A 17,775-nucleotide genomic window follows, 5' to 3' on the forward strand; every position below is an offset into this window, starting at 1 on the left:
TAGCATTTATTTGTGGACCAGCTTATTCTATCAAGCAGCTTTGATGTCAGAATGCATCCACTGGTATAAATAATCTTATTTTTAAGTTATTTAGCCAAAGTGCATTGCAGCAGAACATGACATAAGACCGACAGGTCAGATGTCAATCCCCTGGACTCTTATGTTGCACCTTATTTTAACTGTAGAGACATGGTGGATGATGTACTTTGCTCAGAAGGGACCACATGCAGGCAGAGAGTGGAGGCTGGCCTTGGTTTAGCGTTACAAAACCCCACCTCTCTGCCTAGTCATGTTAAATAGTCAAACTTGACCCGCTGCAGATAAACCTCCAGATTCAGCTTCAAGCTTGACGCAAGAGCTCCACACAGTTAACTAAGCAACACGGCAATGAGCGGTAAGTATATTCATGTGTATTTGATGAAAGTTGCATTGCAACTGAACTTGGTGTGCTCTATAGCCAGACCCGCTTTGTGGCAGAGACATCGGCTTCCAATTCAGACATCAGCCATCCAGTTTCTATAACATACCGCAATCCTTGTATGTATTCGTTCCATAGCAGACTCTGTCAAAGCTGGCGTCCCCAATGGCACCAGCCATGCCAGTGATTTGATGCTGCCCTCTGAAGTGAAGATGGAGGAGAGGGGTCAGTGGAGCAACAAGTTGGAGTTTGTCCTGTCAGTCGCCGGCTCCATCATCGGCCTGGGCAACATGTGGCGGTTCCCTTATCTCTGCTACAAGAATGGGGGAGGTGAGTGGGGAGATAAACTGGTTAGAGGAGTGTGCCTCTGCAGTTTTCCATGAACTAATTCATGTGTGTCACTATTTTGTACTTAAGAAGCACAGTGGTATGTTAAGCAAATACCTAAACATATCAGTATCATTCAGGTGCACAAACATTTGAAACTGAACTCAGTGCAGCACTTCTTCTTGCACTAATGGACTTAATGAGAGTCAAACCTTCATATTACCTGCTCCTTTTGCAGATTATTTCCAAAGGTAAAATTCATCCTTAAATTGATTTGATTTCGGATGAAAGAAATAAAGACAGATGTATTCAAAGATTCTGAAAATCAGATTGAAAATGGTTCTTCCTTCATTGGCTTTTGGACATGCTTGTGTCGCTGCTAAATTAGATACCCCTCTCTCTATCTCCCCCCCCCATGGGGTGGCGGGGTCAGAGTTCGGGAATGAGCGGGGTCAGACAGCTGTTGTTGCTCCTCGCTCACAGCAGCTGTTTCTGCAGAAAACTTTGCACGCCACATGCCCTTGGCTGCTCCACGGGACATCAACACAAATGCTAGGAAAGCGCAGTGGCAGTGAATTATGTAATATGTATAGGCCTCCACAATAAAATTGCACATTAAGTTCTTAAGTTTTATGTAGTTTGCTTTTGTATTTTATGTTCCAAACCACATTAATGCTTAAATTAAATATTTCTCAAAGGCGCAGAAATATATTGCATGTGAATATGTAATAAAATGGGTAATCGGATCCTCTTAAACACCACCTGAAGGCATAAACTCTAACCTTTAATTGTTTGCTCTTTTTTAATCTCAGGTGCATTCCTCATCCCTTACCTGATCTTCCTGTTTACTTGTGGTGTTCCTGTCTTTCTCCTGGAGGTAGCGCTGGGTCAGTACACCAGCGAGGGAGGCATTACCTGCTGGAGAAAAATCAGTCCTTTGTTTGAAGGTAAGGAGGATTTGGGTAAATTCAGTTTTATTTATATAATGCCATATCAGAATAGGAACCACCTGAAGGGACTTTTATTGTTAAGTAAAGACCAGCACCCTGAGCCTACAGCAGCACAGCTCATCACCTGAGCCAGCTCTATGTACTATATAAGCTTTATCAAGGAGGAAAGTTTTAAGCCTAATCTTAAAAGTAGAGAGGGTGTCTGTCTCCTGAGCCCAAAGTGGGAGCTGAAGAAGAAGAGGGATCTGATAGCTGAAGGCTCTGCCTCGCATTCTAATTTTAGAAACTCCAGGAACCACAAGTAAGCCAGCAGTCCTGAGCAAAATGCTGCATTAGCATAATATGGTTCTATAAGGTCTTTATGATATGATGGTGCCTGATCATTCAGGACTTTGTATGTGAAAAGAAGGTTTTTTTAAATTCAATTCCAGATTTGACAGGGATTTTTCTTTCTCATCTCCGTTACTACTCTCACGGTGGCATTTTGGAAGGCCGACATCAGGCCGAAGCCACCAAAGGATGCTGACTAACAATGCATCGTTTTTGGTATTTGGAATAAACTAATTATCGAAGTAGAATATTGATATTTATACTTAAATATCATTTGGGCAGGTCTTGGCTATGGCACCCAGGTGATAGTGACTCTGCTGAACTTCTACTACATCATCGTTCTGGCCTGGGGGATTTTCTATCTGTCTTTCTCTTTCTCTTGGGACCTGCCTTGGTCTTCCTGCAACAATACATGGAACACAGGTAACACAACATGATTTCCAAAAATGCTTTCTCTCAGAAGATATTTTTTCTCCTTTGAGAGTGGAATGAGAAATACTTTGGACATGTTTTTCCATACAGAAAACTGTGTGGAGTTTCAGAGAAGAAACACCTCAACTAACCAGTCAATCAACCTAAATACCACCTCTCCTGTCATCGAGTTCTGGGAGTGAGTTGTCAGACCCTTAATGGAACACCGAGAGTGTGTTAATGATTTAGATGGTGTCACATGTTTCTTTCCTGTCTCAACAGGAGAAGAAACATGCGACACACCATCTAAATCATTAACACAGAGAGTGTGTTAATGATTTTAGATGGTGTCACATGTTTCTTTCCTGTCTCAACAGGAGAAGAGCACTAAGGATTTCCCCGGGCATTGACCAAATGGGGTCTCTGAACTGGGACCTGTCCCTGTGTCTGTTCATCGCTTGGGTCATGTGCTACTTCTGCATCTGGAAGGGGGTGAAATCCACTGGAAAGGTGGGTGGTAGGGAACTCAAAGACAACTTTGGGGCAAATGACGGATGACATGGGGTGTTTATTTTGGCATGTTTCCTGTTTGCACACGTGTGTGTCGATATAGGTGGTCTACTTCACTGCGACCTTCCCCTATGTGATGCTGATTGTGCTCTTAATCAGAGGACTCACCCTGCCAGGTGCTGGAATCGGGATTCAGTTCTACCTTTACCCTGATTTGGGGCGATTGGCAGACCCACAGGTATTGTCATGTGCCCCCCCCCCCCCCCCCCCCCCCCCCCCAAAAAAAAGAAACAAAACAAAAACAAAACAAAAAAACAATTACAAAACCCCAAAGAGTGGTGTGAACCAAGAGGAGATACCCCATGGTTTATGGCTGGGGGAGACTTGTTTCTGCTGGGTCCATCTGCTCTCCATGAAAGAGGCAGCGACTGCAGGGATTGAATGCAAGGTCAATACACCACTGGGACTGTAAACATGAGTTCTACCAGGACTACGCAGGAGGCAGACAGCAAATCAGGCTTTTCCCTGTTGTGGGACAAGATTTTTTATTTTTTTTTAATAGCTCTGCTTAGCTCAGACTACCACCCACATTGTAAAGAGAGAAACATGGGAATCCTAAGCTAAAATGTATGGGAGAAGTAGGACTTAAATAAACTTATAAATAAGACTTTTAAAAAATCAGATTTAACTAGTGATTCTATACAGGCCGGCTCCAAAATAAGTGCCCAGGGGTGTTTCAAGACATTTGCAAGGCAAGTCTTAGTTTTATATCGCAATATTGTTGCTCTAAAAATAACTTCTCCATATTTGCTATTTTTCACACATCCTGCACCAACTATTTATAGAAGCATGGTTAATAAATGTTCAGCTAGAACAAACCTAGTGACAGACTTTTTACTTTTGCCCATATGCGTTGGTAAATGATGAATGAATGTGTATGGAAAAATGTAACATGTGAATCTAAAACAGTGTGCAATGTGTTTTTTGTATGATGAGTCTTCACGTATCTCTTGCGTGTTAGGTGTGGATGGATGCTGGCACACAGATCTTCTTCTCCTATGCCATCTGTCTGGGGTCGCTGACCGCTCTGGGCAGCTACAATAAATATAATAATAACTGCTATAGGTATGTAAACAATGCAATATTGATGTGTTTATTTGCATGCTTTAATAAATTCAAGTTCCTTATCGTGATTATTCTAAACATGCAAGTTGCTTATTATTGTCTGTTTATTTTTAAATTGTTGAGTTGCCCAGTTTTAGAGATGTCTGTCTTATGAAATTGACAAAACTACATCGCTGTCATTGGTCAAAAGTAAGCGTCACTGACTCATCGACTTGTACTGGACTCCTTTCACAAAGTCTTACAGACTCCTTCAGAGTAAATAGACATGAGCACATTGACAGCTGAGGTAAACAGACTGGCAGCCACTACAGATGAACAGCAGCCAGAGTCATTTGTCCTATAGTGGCCACCGTAGCTAGGATTATGCACTTGAATTGAGAGGGGTAAGAAAACAGAACTCAGTTAATTGCGATCTGCAATCTACTGACATCCAGTGGTGGGATTTTACACACTGTACCTTTAAGTAACTGAGTCATGATTTCTGGAAAGAGACACTTTTACTGAGTATTTTTTTGTTTGTTTGCTTTTTTGAGTTTTTTTTTTTTGGGGGGGGGGTTGTTCTTATGGGGTGCTTTGAGCACCTCAAGGCAATTTAATTTAATGCTATTATAGTCAAGAGAAGGTACACATCCTCAACAGGCAAGGGGGAAAAGGAAATATGAGATTGCGGTGTAGTTTAATAGTGATTTTTACTACTTAGAATTAAAAGCTACTTTTGATTGCTCTCTTATTTGCAAGGGGTTGCCACAGTGGGTAGCCCTGTTTGATTTAGCAGATTTATTTATTTTTTTCTGCTTGATGCCCTTCCTGACCCCAAAGGGATTTGTATCTCCTCCCGGAATCAAACGGCGGGATCTTGTGCTTGTTAGGCAAATGTGTAAATCGCTACACAATAGAACCACTGTGAATTTTAGCTATAAATTATTGCATTAGACTTGATTAAAATCACCAACTTGAGCATCATGACCAGCTCTTATTTTGTGATTGCCTGTCTGAATCTGATACTTAATGGTGCTGTAACACAACACTGATATATTGTGATGTCTCTTGCAGAGACTGCCTGGCACTGTGCTTTCTGAACAGTGGCACCAGTTTTGTGGCAGGCTTTGCAATCTTCTCCATCTTGGGTTTCATGTCTTATGAGCAGAATGTCCCCATCTCTGAAGTGGCAGAATCTGGTGAGGGTGATAGCAAACAAAGTAACAATAATCCTGAAGCAACACTAATTTGATTCGTTCCTTAGGCTGGTGTGTGTTTGTTCAGTTTAAGTTATTTGCCTTGCCTCCACCCAGGCCCTGGCCTGGCATTCATAGCTTACCCGCGTGCTGTGTCCATGATGCCCTTGTCTCCTTTGTGGGCGGCCCTCTTCTTCATCATGATTGTTTTTCTGGGGCTGGACAGCCAGGTAGAAAGCCGTGCACCATTTTTAGTTAACATATCCCACCACTTTAATGGTTTTTCACGATTGCTTTTACAAGGACTGTATTACAATTCATGGCTTTTTCCTTTCTCCTACATCAGTTCGTGTGCGTCGAGAGCCTCGTGACGGCCATCGTCGACATGTACCCAGCCGTGTTCCGTCGAAAGAACCGCCGGGAGCTCTTCCTGTTAGTGGTGGTCCTGGTCTCCTTCCTCATGGGCCTCGTCATGCTGATGGAGGTAGGGGGGTCACACTCTGAGACTATAAACACACAGATGCACACAGACAAAGATTGACAAGTGTGAACTCTGGTTTTTAATTATGAGTAAGATCTCATACATACATTTTTAAAAGCTATGGCGTTATCCCTTGTTTCCTAACAGGAATGTGTGCCTTTAGCAGCAGTTTGGTTTATCATGTGACGTTAATGCTGTTACTATCATACACACACACATTCTCGACAAATCGGGCTGTTGCTGGGGTGGGGGTTGCAGCTGGTGGTGGGATGCTTTGTTCTGATTAAATAAATCTTACTGGAGTCCAACATAGTTGACATGGTTTCACCTCTGCACAGCTGGAAACATGAATGCTCTGTAGAGCTGTCAGCAAGTCCTCAGTTTGTAAGTACAAGCACGTCTATGGTTTTTTGCAACCCTTCTCAGGTAAGTGACAAGCATTGTTACGCAATGCTCCCAATTTTAGGGTGAGGGCTGAAATAGTCCATTTTTGGACTTTATTGTTTCTGGCATACAAATCTTTGTATGATAACCATATATTAGTTTATTGTATAGCTTTGAAGCTACCCTACATTTTTACTTATAGGAGATGCTCACTTAAAGTTTTCTGTTTTTATTTTTGGACCTTACTAGAGTAGTTTTGCATAATTCACAGCTCAGTGCAGCCCCTCAGTTCATCCACTGTCTCCAGCAAGCCATCTTAACTTCCTGTCCCCCTCCTTTTAACCCAGCTTTCTTATGATTGATTGCCCCTGGTGTAAAAAAAAAAAAAAAGAGTTTGAACAGCAGGCGGGTGGGACTCCTGTGCTTGCAGCTAGAGCTATGTGCCCAAGATGACCAAAGTAGGAATATCTTCTTTCAGTGACATCATACAGAGCGAAGAGTAAAAAAAACTGTGCGTTTAGAGCAGTCTAAATCTCCAGGGTTTGATAAATATATATACACATACTTTTAGAAATCTATAATAGATATCCATATGAAATTATTCTGACAACATGGGCATCTTGTGCTCGATCCATGTTTTTGCTTTATCAGCTGCCCTTGCTGTTACAGGTTGACATGGAAACACCTGAATGGAGGTATTTTACACCAGATAAACAGTGTCCTTTGAGCATATATGTTATCACTGAGCTCCGTGAGTCTAATCTTTCCAAACCTGCAAAGTCAGACTCTTGCACTGAAGTCAAAGGTTGCAGATTTTGTACAGTCACATGCAAAGAAAGGAAAAAAAGCTGTAACTTGTGGAAACTCAAGTTCTGTAATTGTATCCTCTTTTTTGTCTTTTGTTTACTTAAGCCAGGATTTTAATCTCTTTTGTCCTAATTATTTGTTTGTGTGTGGCTGGAAAAAATAATTTCACTTAGTTTATTGTGTAAAAAAATGTTACTTAGGTTAATTATATTTATTATAACTCTGTGGTTTGTATCTGCCTAGGGAGGCATGTATGTTTTCCAGCTCTTTGATTACTACGCAGCCAGTGGCATGTGTCTTCTCTTCATGTCCATCTTTGAGACAGTTTGCATTGCGTGGGTCTATGGTAAGCAAACAGATCTGCATGCAAAATTACAGCACAAGCTTTCTTCTAGTAATTCTGAGTATTCCCCCCCGGTACTGGCAGACTTTCAGCTAGATTTGTGTCTTTATTGTGTTTTTCCAGGAGCGGATCGCTTTTACGATAACATTGAGGATATGATTGGCTACCGGCCAGGACCTTATATCAAGTACTGTTGGTTGTTCTTCACCCCAGCCACGTGCGTTGTGAGTCTGAGTAAACTAAATATGTTTACAAAAATGACAATAAATGCTGTTCCTTTAGCAAAAAATAAATAAATAAATCCTCACTAGTTGCCCTATGTAATTGTTACCTTGTTTCTGCAGGGCACCTTTGCATTCTCCCTCATTAAATACACTCCTTTGAAGTACAACAATGAGTATGTGTACCCGTGGTGGGGGTATGTCATCGGCTGGCTGCTCGCTCTCTCCTCTATGGTCTGCATTCCACTTTGGATGGTTTATAAGATCAGCACCACTCAGGGGACACTCAAAGAGGTATGCTGATCATCATCTCAGAGGAAAACATTCATGCCCGGCTGACGTGCTCTTGATTTGAATGTTTGCTTGCTTTTTTTTTGTTTGTTTACAGCGCATCCAGTTGCTTATCAGACCATCTGATGATTTACCTAAAACCAAGAGGGAGCAGGATAGGTTACTGGCCATCTTTGCTCCGGAGGTAGATGCCACCAAGAATACAAATGGCTACTTCCCCGTCTCAGAGGCAGACTCCAACTTATGAGCTTCAGTGGTTTATGGGATCCACTGACTTTAATACATGACAGACGTGGCAGACTCAGGAGATCATACTGGGAGAAGCATTTCTGTGTGATAAAATAAGGGTGAACAAATTTTAAAAAGTAGCCTGCCATTTGAATTAAGTATTTTTGGAGTGGAAAGTGGTGTTTTTCAGGGACAAAGGTAATTTACCCAGACTTAGTCTTAAATTTGTCAGTGGATTGGCAAAATTTATAAGTAACCCCAAAAAAGAGCAAAGTCATGGGAGGAACAGGTGAACCATTGGATGCTACATAACACCTAGAGAGCAACTTATTAATGTTCCTTTATATATCTGACAACACCACATTGTTACTATGTCATATATGTATCATATTGTTATATTATGATAAATAATTGCAGAGGTTTTCCTTTTGTATTTACGGAAAATGAGATTAACTGTAGACATTTGAATAAAAGAATGGAAATATAGAATCCTGTGGTAGCACTACATGACTATAGGACTAATATGGCATATAAACTGTAGTTTCATTTTTGTACTGTAACATGTTATGACTGTACAAAGAAATGTTACTCTTGTAAGTTTTAAATAAACTGTGTATGTTGTCCTGAACCAGTTTGTGTTTGCTCTCTGACGGGAGCTTCCTAAACTCTAAGAAAATAATCCGGAATTGGGGTATTAAGCATGGCGGCTGTAATGAAAAAAAGATCACTGAGTAGCATAGACCTTGTTCACAGCAGCCATTTTTCACATGAAATAGTTGGATGTAGTTATCAGTTCTGAAAATTGAAGCAATTGTGAAAATGAGTGGTATCATAGTGGCCCTGTCCATCTATTATACACAGTCTATGGTTTGAACCTAACCCTGCTGCTTCAAATGTAACACTTTTAAAATCAGCCCCTCACAATCAAAATTCTTCAATTTTATGGACATTTTATAACAAATTAATGGAGAACTTTTTAACAAATCATGTAATGATGTTATTGATAAATATGTTTGTTCCATACAATCATTTTCTATTGTGATAAAGTATAACGTGCTGACTTTGCAGAAGCTCAGCTTGTATAAAATATGCTTTTAGAGTGGCTATAGTTTTGTAATTTTTATTTATTTATTTTTTCCAATTCAATTTAGCTTCTGTTGGTTTCCAGAATGGGTTCACTGTTTAAGCTTAGTTGCATTTAATTATTTATTTAAATATTTTTACTGGTACAGTGATTTGACTTACAGTGATGTAGACGTCCCAGCCTCAGTAAACATGTATACCATTGCTTCCTCATGCTGACTGTGCTACCAGGCAGTAGTAAACTACCTGTACCAAAGCTTGCTGGTAGTGCAGCTAGATTCAATTTTTATATAATGATTCAAGTACTTTATTATCTGATATTTTGTGTAGTCAACTAATCAAACTACAGTTTACTCTTAAATGAATTCTTGGTCTCTTATTCTTAAACCCTCTTAATTGTAATGCCTTTGATAAGCCCTGGCCCTTTTTACTTTATTCTTATCACTGTGAAGGCATCCCCACTTCTGGCAGCCACCAGTACCAAATTTGTAGAGCCAAAGGGCAATATTTGTGTGGTTACACTGTGGCAACACCAAAGATAAACCTTCTCAAAACGCTGATTATTGCTGTGTATGTATAACAAAAATTCCACATGGTGTAATACCCCCACATCAACTGACTAATGGACTGTACGCACAAAACCAAAGCTGTCATTGCATGCATGAATAGAAGAGTTATTAATCATTTTTCTCTGTAATCCGTGCAGTGCCTATTTTCCGGTAATAGTATGAAGTCAAACTATATGTTCACAGTAGTTTTACCCAAATTGCAAAATCACAGCTGGTTTAATTTTCAGATCCTGTATGTGACTGGCCGCTTTGGATATTTTCTCATATGCAGTACTTTTAAAAAAACAGTCACTTGTGTTGCGCCCCTCGCTGGAAAAAATGTTGGGGACTTCATTTTTTTTTAAGGTCCAGTTTCTTGGTCAGCCATGGGCCCGTGCAGCCACAATGATGGAGCACTTTTGAAACATTTTCTAGAATAACGCTGCCGCTGGGTGTCACGCTTCTCTTGCGGTGATTGGCTGCAGCAGCGGCGTCGCTCTCTACGTGCCTCGATGACGCGCACTTTTTTCCCACCATGCACCGGGGAATGTCTGAGGAAAGATGGCGGAAGGAGGAGCGGCTGATCTGGATACCCAAAGAGGAGAGGTCGCGGCACTATTGAAAACACAACTAAGAAAGGGAGACACTTGGTAAGAATTGACTGTAATCTTTTCAAGGGCCCTGCGTACCCGTGGGCTGGCTCTGCCGAGGCTGTCAACGCCACGGAGGATACGAAAGCCGAGCGGCCGGGCCGTGTTGACAGTGAGCTCGGAGCTAGCTGCCTGTCAGCTTCATGTGTCAGCTTGGCCGGCTAGCGCTGGGTGAGCTAACATTAAGACTTAAGACCGCTAGACTCGTTTAATTATCGTAGTTTGGCGGTTATATCTTCCACTTCCAAATACCTGTCTCGCTTAATTTCTGGGGACGTGTAAGACGACATGCCGTTCCCGATAGTTAGCAGGCTATCAGCTAATTGGCTAGCCTGCCGACGATCTGAGCGGCTTGCTTGTCAGTGGGTTCATCCGTCGACTTCAGCAGGGCGGAGTCGGAGAAGATCCACCTGTCAAAATCACAGAGCCAGCTGGCTAGCTTGTAGCAACCTGAACTCAACACGGCGTCTATAAGCTACAGTTACAACTGTCAGTCTGTGTAATGTGTGCTTCCCCTAAAACAGATTTGTTTAGGGTCCTGACTGCAAGGAAGTCCGAATGTAGCCTGGTTTATAGCTCAGTAGTTTGTTGCAAAAAAACCCCAAAAACCTGACAATAACCCTTGACTGTCACACCTTGCTCAAGTTTAGTAGTGCTGTTGTAATCTTCATTGCCTTCTCTGCAGGTACCTAGTGGACAGTCACTGGTTCAAACAGTGGAAGAAATATGTGGGATTTGACAGCTGGGACAAATACCAGATGGGAGACCAGAATGTCTACCCAGGACCGGTTGATAACGCTGGTCTTCTCAAAGGTAAGAAGCAGATTATAAATATATGGTGAAACAGTTTTTGGTAGTTTAGCTTCATTATTCTGGAAGACACAAGGGAAAGGGGCACAAAAAAACATTGTCTACTGACTAGACAGTAGCCTTTTTTTGGAGGGAACTCATAGAAAGCTCTCCAGCATACCTCATTCTTTGTGTGTTATTGATAGTGCAAGTGTTGACCTACTGAATGTGATTTTTACCCCCTCTTGTTTAACTGCATGTGCATGACCTTCCCTCTTTCTAGATGGTGATGTGCTCGCCATCAAGGAACACCTCATTGATGAGCTTGACTACATCCTGGTCCCAACAGAAGGCTGGAATAAGCTTGTCAGCTGGTATGGACTCTCAGAGGGTCAGGAGCCAATTGCTCGCAAGGTAAGGGTTCAGTCATTAGCATAAGACTATGAATGGATTTGTTAGTTGGTGCACGCACTCTGCTGCCAAGCACAGGTGGTTTTCTGGGATACAGAATTAGTAGGTTTGGTGTGCAGCCTGGCTTGTGTTGAGCTAAAAGACTGAGATCAGAAAGTCAGATGCGCAACACTTTTGGAAAAGGCAAAACTTGAGCTTCTGTTGCTGAGCCCTGAATGGTGAAAGACTCTCCACGCTTCCGATTTTTAAAAAAATTATGGCAAAGGACAGTTAAGCCTTAACTACATTAAGTTTAGAGTTAATAATGTGTGCCTTGGTGTAACCATATGAACTGGTGAAGTATACATCAATTGATTGGTCAGGTAGATTTACTAAGCAAAGAATCTCAAATGTAATACTGAAAGGTTGGTTTTTTATATATCCAAAAGAAGTAAAAATACAGCTGCCTTTCATTAATTTCTTTTATGAATGAAACACAATATTTATATCTAAAGAAGAGTATGTAAAATTTGGTAGAGTGAAAAAAAACGCAGAATGCCTGTATTTGTGTTGTTATAATTGAATACTTGTGTGTGATGGCACCTTCAGTATCATAGCACCTCTTCAAATCTCGCTAGTCATGGCATCATGGCTGCTGGAAGCACATCCTCTTTCCCCTCCGTCTCTATCATTCTCTCTCTCGTGTCTCCCCCCCCTTTCATTGACCCTCCTCTTTTACCATGTATGTCATGGGCCGTATCAGGTGGCTGCAGGGTTTCTATTTTCAGGCAACGTTCTGGATGACTGAAAAGCTACATGGAACGATCTGCGAGACACAACATGAAAGAGGTTTTCTTCCTTTTTTTTTAAACCCTTTTGTTTCTTTTTTGCCATCTTGGGGTATAGTGGAGGGGGGGCAGTTTATATAAAGGACTTAGTAGGATCGTAGTCATGGGTTTGGGCTGTCCACTTGTGGTTTGATTGCCAACACTGGTGGAGTGCTCCTGCGTTCTTGTTTTTTTTAAGTTTTTTTAAGTTTTTTTAAGTTTTTTTTTTTTTTTGGAAGCATAGGAATGCCAGCTGAGGTCACACTGAGAGAAGCAGCGCAAAATCTTTTGAAAAGAGTGCGAGGAGAGGCATAACCAGTATGGGAGAAGGGGGGGGGGGTGTAAATGGGTTTGGCTCTGCTTTGATATGAGAAATTCTGCTGGAGTTTGGCAGTGAGTTGGGTTTTTACTCTGAGCTCACAGACAGATGGGTGCTGTGCTGAGGTGCACTAGCCCACTGGGAGATCTGGTCTTGGGGAGGGGAGGGCTGTGGTGGTGAGAGAATCTAAGCTGTGTGTGAAGGACTGTTGCAGTTTGGTAGTGTGTGTGTTGGAGGGGCTCAGCGGTGAAATAAATAGGCTGGGACCCCTCAGCTGTTTGCACGAGGTGCTGCTAATTTAAGCACTTCACGCAGACTGTGAAGTATCAGAACTCCAGATGAGTGGAGACCAGCGCAGCAGCCTGTGCTTTGTTATGCATAAGAAACATTTGCTAGCACACTAAATTTAAAGATTTTCTTTCGATCTTGCGGAAATTTGATGAGAATGAGATAAGAGTTGCATCATGCTCATTTTTGCCGTCTTAGCAGTCACAGTAATAGTCACAGTTTCTGTTTGGGTGCCTACATGTCTAGCTGTCTTGGCTGACAGGTCTTTTCCAGGCTTTACTCTTTTTCTGTGTACCTGTTTTCAGGTAGTCTAGACTGAGGCACAGCTGATAATACAGGTTTTGAAAATATCTTGAATTTTCCTTACTGTGGCTGCAATCTGAAGTTTGAGCTGAGATTTATAAGTTCTTTGCTATCTGCACTGTGTGACCTGGTAGGTTTGGTGTATGTAGATTTTAGCTGCAAATCACAGCTCCACTACTTCTACACTGTGCTCTCCTTGGCTTGGTCATGACAGTTAGACAGCACATCATACAATCAAAGGCTTCTGCTGCCACAACGCAGTTAGACTTGCTTCTGTGTTGGAATCTTAAACATTTAGTTTTTCGTGTTTTACTTCCATCTGTTCAGCTTGATTTGTTGCTGTTCTCTGTGTTGCATTGATCAGTGCTACATTCCTGTTGGTTAGTAGACGGAGGTCAGATCGCGCGATTATCACCCAAAAGTTTTTACACAGGTAAAATTATGTCCCAGGCTCTTTTTGCTTGCAAAGCCATTTTAAGTGCAAACTTAAAACTTCTCTAAAAGGACCATGATTTCTGAGGTGTCTTCAAGAGTCTTTCACATCGATCATCTTTTGTCTAGGACAGACCAAAATAGCATAGTATATACCCATCTTAAGGGTTACCCATGAATAAGGCCCGTGTCCCTTATTTGTTGCATTAATACATACAAGAATTGTGGATTCAGCAGTAAATTGATAATCATCCTTTTTTTTTTTTTTTTTTTTTTATATAAATATAGGTGGTTGAACAGGGTATGTTTGTGAAGCACTGCAAGGTAGAGGTGTACCTGACCGAGCTGAAGCTCTGTGAAGACAGCAACATGGACAACGTGATCACCAAACGCTTCAGTAAAGCTGACACAATAGGTAGGCACTGCCTCGAAAGGCTGACAGGAAGTCAGAGTTCACATTTTCAAAAAAATGAATTTGGACTGTTTGTGATATTTGTGTTTAAATTAACAGTTTGTCTAATAACCATTGTTGCCAGTGATTTTAGTTATTTCCCTCTTTTGTTCCAGAGGAAACAAAGAAATCTCATAAAAATAACGGACTAGTTTTAAAGTCTTTCAGCTCTCATCACACCTTTTTTTTTTTTTTTTTTTTTTTTTTTTTTTTTTTAAACAAATTAGCTGAAAATTGATGTGACACAACAAATACACATCAGTGAATACCTATAAAGCGCTTTGAGTGCTCAGCTAGAGTAGAAACGCGCTATATAAGAACTAGTTCATTTACAATCCATTGTTTGCCGATGTGCTTTTATTAGTCAGTGTATCCCTGCAGTAAAACATGAAGCAACAACTGTTGTCATCTTGTTCATTAAGTCAGGCTATTTTTTTTCATCTACAAAGAAGTTTTAGCCAGAGCCAAAGAAAATGGAATAGAAATAATTTTTTTTAGCCTGTTTTTCAAAATTATTTACTGAAGCACGAATGACATTTTTATTTGAGTGAATTAACAAAGTGCAAAGATTGCAGGTAAAACAGACTTGTTGTGTTTACAGTATGCAGAGCAGTCATGTTTATGTGTGTGGTCACCCTGCAAAAAGCTGGAAAAAGATTTCCTGGAAGCACAATGGATATGTGGAATATTTCTAAATATACCCCTGGGATTTCAGACATTTTAATCACCTCCTGCGTGCATTCAAACAAATGAATAATTATGCATGCTTTATACTTTGGTCATGTTGTTCCTGAGTACTTGTGTAATTACTGAGTAAACATTTACTTTGTTCTCTTGATGATGACGTGTGGTTGGTCTTCTTCCCATTTTGTTTGTGCACATATGAGTTCCATGAGTCTTAGTTTTTAACAGTACCGTGTAAACCACACAGATTGTTGTTGTTAATATCGCCACAGATATGATTGAGAAGGAAATGAGGAAGCTGTTCAGCATACCTGACGAGAAGGAGACCAGGCTGTGGAACAGGTACATGAGCAACACCTTTGAGCCTCTCAACAAACCTGACAGCACCATCCAAGACGCCGGCCTCTACCAAGGACAGGTTTGAACTTTTTTCACTTTTTGCTGAAATTCTCACAAAGTGAAAAGAGTTTAAAGAGCTTTGGAGGGTTCATGTTTCACAAAAGGGCCAGGAGAAATTTCAGAAAACTGTCAGATTTGTTAGAATATGGCTTACTATGTAGACCACCATTCCTGAGCTCAGTGAAAGATAATCTAGTTTCAGTTAGATATCTTTTCCTTATTTGTGTTCTCTGGCAGACATCTGTATCCAACAGGTTATTTTTGTTGTTCAGTCAAGATCTCTGTAAGCGGCGGCTCTTTTTTCTTTTCCTTTTGTCTTTCTCTTCTATATACAATTGTTTCTCTCCTAACATAAACCAGTATTGTAGACACTGAAAAACCTCAGCATTGTGTTGTTTGGGTGTTGCAAGAAACAAAAGAACTGCAAGTCAGAAAACACAAACTGCTAAAATTACCCTTCCGCCTTCATAGTAAAGCTTCAGTTGCAGTCTAAACTCATGAGCTGCTCTAATGTTTTGCACTTATAACCTGAAATCAAACTGGCTGTGAACTCTCCACATTTATTCAGTTACACATGTGGCTGAAATGAACTGGCAGGCCCCACATCTGAGTTGTCCCACTTCCCTGCTGCTGGTCCAGTCAGATTAACCCAGTAACAGTATTCAGCGTTTTCCACTGATAGGCATGACTTGCGGAAGGCTGGACAGGTTTATTGAGAGATGCCAAAGTATTCTTGATGACTCGTTTCAGTATTTCACAGTTTTATTAGATTGGTCTGCAGTCATGTTACTAGTGGTCAGTCTCCTTGCTCTAATTTTGAAAGCTCAGTCTAACCAGCCATTAAAGTCTTGTTGTTTCCTAACATGACCCTGTGGTGTTGTGGTGGTCCTCGATGTCATTCTGCTCACTCTAAAAAGAGTCTTTGGTCCCGCGGATGATCATGTGGGCTCCAGCTCTATTGTTCTGGACTACATCTGGGGACATTAGCCCTTGTTCTGCTCTTTTGGAAAGCCCCTTTAACTAAAACCTGCAGTGAGGGGAGAACTGCTTTATGTGTTTCTACACCGAGCTCACCAAGACTGCAGAACAGAACAAGGACCAACTCTGGTCCATGACACTGGGCTTTTTGTTTGTGGGATCAGGCACCTGATGTTATTTCTTCAGTTTATTTAGGGGCACTTTGTATACAGTGTCTTAAATAGCTTTTTTTTTTTTTTTTTTTGAAAAATGTGGGTGTACCTTCTTGAGCATGCACATCTCTACTCCACCCTGCTGCCACAAATAGATTCTAAGGATGTCTAAACTTTGTCATATATAAAATAGAATAACTCCTTTCAGTTGTTGCCTTGTCACAAGGGGTCACTACAGGGTAGCTCCACGTATTTGATTTGTCAGATTTTTACTCTGAATGTCCTCCTGACGCAACCCTAAAGGGATTTCTCTTTCTCTGAGGTCAAATCCGTGATCTTTCACCTGTTAGGAAGATAAATTCAGAGCGAGCAAATAATAATGCTTTTTGGTTTTAGTCTTTCAGTAGACCACAATGAAGTTTGGTGTCTTTAAAATAGTGGAAGCAAATGGAGCACTCTTCTTTCTGCCATCTCCCACAGGTTCTCGTAATAGAGCAGAAGAATGAGGATGGCACATGGCCCCGAGGCTCCACGGCACTCAAGTGAGTGAATGACACACCGCCTTGCTTATGTTTCTTTGACTCGAGCTGTGCCACGGTATTGGAATCCGATTCCTACTTTGTATTCAAATGCTACCGTCGCTTTTAGCAGAAGATACACGTAATAGTTCATCTCTTCAGTTTAGTTCTTGAGACAGGCCTTGTACCTGAAGACTGGTGTTGGTCTTTACAAACTCCTTTATAAGAGCAAAGGTGATATAAATAACCCTGTCAACTGTAGGTGAATTACATTGCTTATCTGTGTTAAACTTTTTACTTCAGCTATAAATGCTAGACTCGCTTGGTTTGTAGAGAGCTCAGGCATCTTGGGTGAAGAGCAAACTGGTTTCAGAGAGAATTAACAGTCAATGTTGGATCATATCTTCCTCCTTAATTCTGTCATTGAACTCTGTCTGCATAAAAAACAATCAGTGCCTTCATTATTTATAAAAACGCTTTTGATTTAGTTGACAGGTGTTCATTATGGAAGAAATTTATTGGGATTAATGGTAACATTTTTTAATGTTATATTCAACCTGTACAGCAATGCAAAATCTTTTTTTTAAGTGTAATATGGGGTTATGGCAAGAAATATTGAGAAATATAAGTCATACTTATAAAGGTTTAGACAGCCTTGCATCCAAGTTTTCTGAATTTCTTAGTAATGATGAAGTGTATATTAGGTTACATGTACTTGCAGATGATACTATTGTTATGGCAGAATCTGTTGAAGACTTACATCTGGCTCTTAATTATGTTTTCAATTACTGTGAGGACAGAAAACTCACAGTTAATACATCTAAAACTAAAATTTTTACATTTTTGAGGGGTAAAATTCAAATCTTACAATTTTTCAATTCAACCCTGATGAGACTGAAGCTTGTAGCGTTTTAGTAAATTAGCTGAAATTGTAATGTTTGTGCTTACTTACAGCTAATTGTA

General features: G+C 40.8%; 2 protein-coding genes across 4 annotated transcripts in view; both read left to right on the plus strand.

The window, feature by feature from the left end:
* Window positions 1–313: 313 nt before the first annotated feature.
* Window positions 314–8,020, plus strand: LOC115773405 (sodium- and chloride-dependent GABA transporter 2-like). The gene is made up of 15 exons (XM_030720119.1): window positions 314–394; window positions 557–748; window positions 1,558–1,692; window positions 2,308–2,448; window positions 2,548–2,635; window positions 2,814–2,946; window positions 3,050–3,184; window positions 3,968–4,071; window positions 5,125–5,249; window positions 5,364–5,476; window positions 5,593–5,730; window positions 7,162–7,264; window positions 7,385–7,485; window positions 7,606–7,776; window positions 7,871–8,020. The coding sequence occupies exons 1-15, from the start codon at window positions 388–390 to the stop codon at window positions 8,018–8,020; spliced, it is 1,836 nt and encodes a 611-aa protein (XP_030575979.1). The 5' UTR covers window positions 314–387.
* A 2,149-nt stretch (window positions 8,021–10,169) lies between these two features.
* usp15 (ubiquitin specific peptidase 15) overlaps window positions 10,170–17,775 on the plus strand; it is a 40,697-nt gene continuing 33,091 nt past the window's right edge. For 2 of the 3 annotated variants that reach the window (XM_030720039.1, XM_030720040.1), the window contains exons 1-6: window positions 10,170–10,282; window positions 10,968–11,095; window positions 11,355–11,485; window positions 13,919–14,045; window positions 15,038–15,183; window positions 16,775–16,836. In XM_030720039.1, the coding sequence (XP_030575899.1) occupies window positions 10,194–10,282; window positions 10,968–11,095; window positions 11,355–11,485; window positions 13,919–14,045; window positions 15,038–15,183; window positions 16,775–16,836 (683 nt within the window). In that variant the 5' untranslated portion in view covers window positions 10,170–10,193. Of the gene's footprint in view, window positions 10,283–10,967; window positions 11,096–11,354; window positions 11,486–12,173; window positions 12,311–13,918; window positions 14,046–15,037; window positions 15,184–16,774; window positions 16,837–17,775 lie in introns of those variants that run through there. The other variant, XM_030720041.1, reaches the window with a different exon arrangement.

This window comes from Archocentrus centrarchus, chromosome 23 (assembly GCF_007364275.1).
Source record: "Archocentrus centrarchus isolate MPI-CPG fArcCen1 chromosome 23, fArcCen1, whole genome shotgun sequence".
NCBI classification, from domain to species: Eukaryota; Metazoa; Chordata; class Actinopteri; order Cichliformes; family Cichlidae; genus Archocentrus; species Archocentrus centrarchus.

Coding starts and splice junctions, on each gene's coding strand:
- LOC115773405 (XM_030720119.1), top strand. Junction 1,693..2,307: donor AATCAGTCCTTTGTTTGAAG/GTAAGGAGGATT, acceptor TCATTTGGGCAG/GTCTTGGCTATGGCACCCAG. Junction 5,731..7,161: donor GCCTCGTCATGCTGATGGAG/GTAGGGGGGTCA, acceptor GTATCTGCCTAG/GGAGGCATGTATGTTTTCCA.